The sequence below is a fragment of the Solanum dulcamara genome, chromosome 1 (assembly GCF_947179165.1).
Source record: "Solanum dulcamara chromosome 1, daSolDulc1.2, whole genome shotgun sequence".
Taxonomy (NCBI): domain Eukaryota; kingdom Viridiplantae; phylum Streptophyta; class Magnoliopsida; order Solanales; family Solanaceae; genus Solanum; species Solanum dulcamara.
Window position 1 is genome coordinate 22,305,690 of NC_077237.1, and position 4,749 is coordinate 22,310,438.

Genomic DNA, 4,749 nt, shown 5'->3' on the forward strand with positions numbered 1-4,749 from the left:
AGACTTGATGACTTATATGGTGTATATGATGTACTTGTTGATGTTGATATACTATTGATATTGTGATCGTGAATGTGTTATTCCTCTCATTGCATTCTTTGCATTGTATTCCTCTCACCGAGTATTTATGCATGTTTGCTTGCACCATGGTTGTGCTTATATTGTGATGATGAATTGTGAGGATGAGAGAAAATAGGAAACGGCGGACTTGTCCATGGAGGAATCATATATATTGAGAGGAAATAGGGAACGGATCACATGTCAATTATTGTGAGAAAGATAGAATCAGATACATGGTCCTTGTAAGGCCCCCATGGGTTTCGGTCTATTATAAAGCGGATGTGTATCATTAGGAAAGACATGCATCATTATTCATGACATTGCATTTTATTTTATTTGTCATCATGAAATTATGTATATACCTCTGTGTCCTGGCATTGATTTATTTGAGGCTGATATGACTTATTTGATAAGGATGATGAGTATTGATGAGCTATATTGTGATATGAATTGTGTAGCGTAGATTGGGCTGATTTTTTGTGCAGATTGTATTTTGAGGAGGTTCGGCTGGGATGAAAGGAGTTTCTAGTATCTGTTTGATTTATCTGGTTTTCTTTGTCTGCTTGCTGAATACCATGTTGTTTGGTACTCATTTTTTGCTTCTACACTTACGTAGGTTCTGAGCTCGGGCTATGAGTATTCATTTTTTTGACTATCTGAGGCTTCCAAGAGATTGTGAGAGGTAGCTATTGATATCTGACGGACTCTCTTATTCATGTATTTTATGCTTTGTTCTCTTTGGGAGCCAAATCCATACTCGAGACTTGTATTTATATTTCAGTTCTATTTTAATGGCTTGTACATTTGACAACCAATCTGGGGGGTATTTAAGTTTGAAAGACTTCCGCTTTTGTTTATTTTGTACCTATTTAAACTATTTTTGCTTAAATTTTCATAAATATTGGGTTTTAGGCTGACTTGTCTGATGGAAAAGGATAAGTGTCATCAAGCCCGGATTTGATTCATGAAAAGTATCCAATCCATAATAATCTAAGAAAGTTAGACATATCACTAATATTTGGGCCACATTTGACACTCCTAGATTATTTTGTTGGTCATTAGCTTTTACAATAGTAAAATTTTTAGAAATCAGATAGTCTAAGGAGTAAATTACTATTTGTCCCTATCCTTTTTAATATGACAAAAAATCCCTTAAAAAGAGCCCACCCGGATACACCCTTCTGTTATCCGGATACATTAATTCATATACATTAATTACAATTCAGTTGAGTTAAATAAGGAATTGAAACAAAAAATTTAAATTTTTGTTTCCAAAAATCACGCATTGTAATTGATATGAATCTCGTGCTTCTAGGATAGCTTTTGAAAATTTAAAAATCAAATTACCTACTCCCCAAGTCAAACCTACAATTCGTTACAAGATAATTTGAATCTGATACATGATGAATGTATCCATTTTGTTGAGGAATTCAGGAATCTGGGAAAGTGCTGTGAGTTACACAAGATACAAGAGAGATGGAATAGTTATTGCAAAATCAATATCTTATGTGAATATTAAAGATACAATTGCAGCGGAATTGGAGATAACCGAGATGAGGAAAAAATTTGAAATCAGATACATTATGGAAGGAAATTCATCTCTATTGCTGATTAGGAACGACATGGGAATTCGACTGTATATAGAGGTGAAAAGAAGCAAGCCTGTAATTTCAATGTATCCATTATGCATTGATACATCTGACAAAATCAATGAGAAGATTCCATGCTTTGATGGTTCATCAGGAGAAATTGTTTGTTTAGTAGGATCAGATAAGGATACCCAAGCTCTTATTATTGTTGAATCAAAACTTGGTGATTCGTATTGTATTCCTGAGTTGAAAATAACTAATTACATTACCGATTCAAATAATATAAACGTGAAAGAGAAGCAACTCTATAAGAATAAAGATACATTGATCTATGTAATAACAAAATATAAGGTAGAACACAACTTTAATTTCAAGATAAAGAGATCTGATGTTAAAAGGTATGTATCTAAACTTTTTTACTATGTGAATGTGATATAAAATAATGTTACATTAAAATCTTGTGAACAAAATAGTGAGTTCATAGTACAAAATGTATCAGATACTAAGTGATTTACTATTCGATAGTTTGTTTGAATTTTTTTTCTATCGATCATAATGAGATGTATCAGATACAATGTTTGAGTATCAATAAATGTATCATAAACACATAAATTCCCAGTCTGTGAGACTTATAAGTGTGTCAGATGATATGTATCATAAGATGTATCAGATACAAAGTTGAATGAGTGTGTATCATATATTTTTGTATAATGTATCTATTTAACAGGATAATTGATACATTAATAAAAAATTTATGAGAAAAAAAATCATGGTACATTAAAAATTATATCTATTATGATAATTGGGTGAATATTGGTATATTTGAGTACCTAATGATACAATATTTATTAGTAATATATCTGGTACATTTATTAACTGAAAAAACATATTGTGCAACTATGTATTGATTTGTTTATCAGAATATTGTGGCTGGACTATGAAGGCATCTTGTAGGAAGAATTCAGATGTGTTCAAAGTGAGATACTTTAATAGTGAACGTACGTGTCCATTAAGAGGTATGATGTTAACCAAGGTGCAAGCTACTGTTGGGTTTGTTAGTGTTGTCACAACTCCTAAATTGGTGAATCATAAACAAATTCATATGCCTAAGGATGTAATTGAGGATTTCAAAATAGTGTATGAGATTGATATTTCTTATCAACAAGCATGGTGTGCTAAGGAACGTGCGCTGGAGATGATAAGGGGTAAACCGATCGATGGATATAAATAGATGCCCAGATACATATACAGGCTGAATAAAGTGTATCCAAATTAACATATAGGAATGCATAAATCAGATAAAAATGAATTCATGTATTTGTTTATATCATTGAGGCAATTTATGAGAGGTTTTGATTTCTACAAACTGGTAGTGATTGTTGATGGTGCATATCTTAGTGCAACATACAATGACACATTTCTATCAGCAAGCACGCTTGATGGGGTGGGTACTGTTCTTTACTTAAAAATTTATTAATGTGTTGTTAAAAAATAATAATTGTAAAGCTAATAAATTGATACATTATTTAATTTTTATTTATCAATGTTTTACCATTTTTATGGACTGATGTATCGCTAGGTTACATATTTCCATTAGCCTATGGAGTTATAGACACGGAAAATGATTGTTCGTGGACATGGTTCTTCGAACAGTTCAAAAGTGCATTTGGGAAGAGGGACCAGATGTGTGTTGTATCGGATAGAAATGAAAGTATCATGAAGAGCGCCAATATTGTATTCCCAAATGTGCCTCATTATACATGTATATGGCATATTTGAAAGAATGTTTGTACAAACTTTAGGAGGAGCAAAACCACCCTAAGTGACCTGTTCTACTCGATGACAAAGGCGTATAGAAAAGAAGATTTTAAAAAATTGATGGCTAAACTTGAAAAAATTGATCACAGGATTAAGGAGTATCTTGAGGATGTTGGGTATGAAAAGTAGTCAAGTTTTCATGCAACCATAAACAGGGGGAGGATGATGACTTATAACATAGATGAATGTATCAATGGCAGACTTGTTGAAGCACGTCAACTGCCTATATTAGGCTTCTTGGAGAAGGTCCGAATTTTATTTGGTTCTTGGCACTGCAAGAATAGGAAAATTGCCTCCTATACAAAAGACACATTAGGACGTAGATTTGAATAGATTCTGATTATAAATGCATCTACATGTTTGAGAATGAAGGTATATATCATTAATAATTATACATAAATGTTGTGTATCTAAAGTAATCTATCTGATAGCTGTCTAATTTGTATTCTTTATATTTGAAGGTTGTTCCATCATCTAAGTTTATTTTTTCAGTTTATGAAACCGGAAGAAGATACATTGTTTGCCTTGAGAAAAAAATATGTAATTGTGGAAGGATTCAAATTGAAGAGATGTCTTGTTCACATGCGATTGCTATTTTAAAGAGCAAGAACATTACAGATATACATCCCTATTGCTCTGATTACTACAAACCAGAATCATTAGCAAGCACATACGAAGTGTCAATGATTCTAATGCCAGATAAAGACGATTGGTTGGTCCCAGACAATGTTTTAGATGAAATGATATTTCCACCTAGATTCAAAAGAATGCCTGAAAGACCAAGAAAAAGTAGGAGAAAAAATTCTGATGAAAAATTAAAATCTAACACAAATTGATGTGGATATTGTGGACAAGAAGGTCACAACCGACGAACTTGTACTTTCTTCTCCAAAGAGAATAAAAACAATAATTATTTTAAAATCTTTTCTTAATAAATAGTTAGAGTGATATATTTTAAGTTATTCAAATAATTGCATCAGTGGGAATTGAAATTCCATCTCTAAGGAATTCAGCAAATGCAGCTATATACAACCCACAGTCGCTGCAAACAAAAAGATATACAAAATCAATAATGAATTCATGTAAAAATAAAAAATAAAAAAGATAGTGAAGCGGGACTAACAAGCTATCGCTTTCTTGTTGAGGAACGCCTTGTACAAACTCAATATTAAAAGGGTGCACTGGTCCCAAAAAGTTGCCGCTTTTATTATCCTTGTAAGTACTTAATGATGACCAAACGGTTCGTTCAGTTTGTTCGTAGAATAGACTGTCTTGCAGGTAA

General features: G+C 32.3%; 1 protein-coding gene across 1 annotated transcript; it reads left to right on the top strand.

Annotated features, from left to right (window-relative positions):
• Nucleotides 1-1,460: 1,460 nt before the first annotated feature.
• On the top strand, nt 1,461-4,303 carry LOC129892185 (uncharacterized). The gene is made up of 4 exons (XM_055967747.1): nt 1,461-2,047; nt 2,604-2,854; nt 2,933-3,093; nt 3,929-4,303. Exons 1-4 carry the CDS (start codon nt 1,461-1,463, stop codon nt 4,301-4,303), a joined length of 1,374 nt encoding a protein of 457 aa, XP_055823722.1.
• Nucleotides 4,304-4,749: the final 446 nt, after the last annotated feature.

What these genes read in the sequence shown, in the direction of transcription:
- LOC129892185 (XM_055967747.1), top strand. Translation starts at nt 1,461, where the DNA reads ATGATGAATGTATCCATTTTGTTGAGGAATTCAGGAATCTGGGAAAGT. An exon ending in AAGAGATCTGATGTTAAAAG is followed by an intron (nt 2,048 to 2,603) that starts GTATGTATCTAA and finishes GGCATCTTGTAG; the next exon opens with GAAGAATTCAGATGTGTTCA. An exon ending in CAGCAAGCACGCTTGATGGG is followed by an intron (nt 3,094 to 3,928) that starts GTGGGTACTGTT and finishes TTATATTTGAAG; the next exon opens with GTTGTTCCATCATCTAAGTT.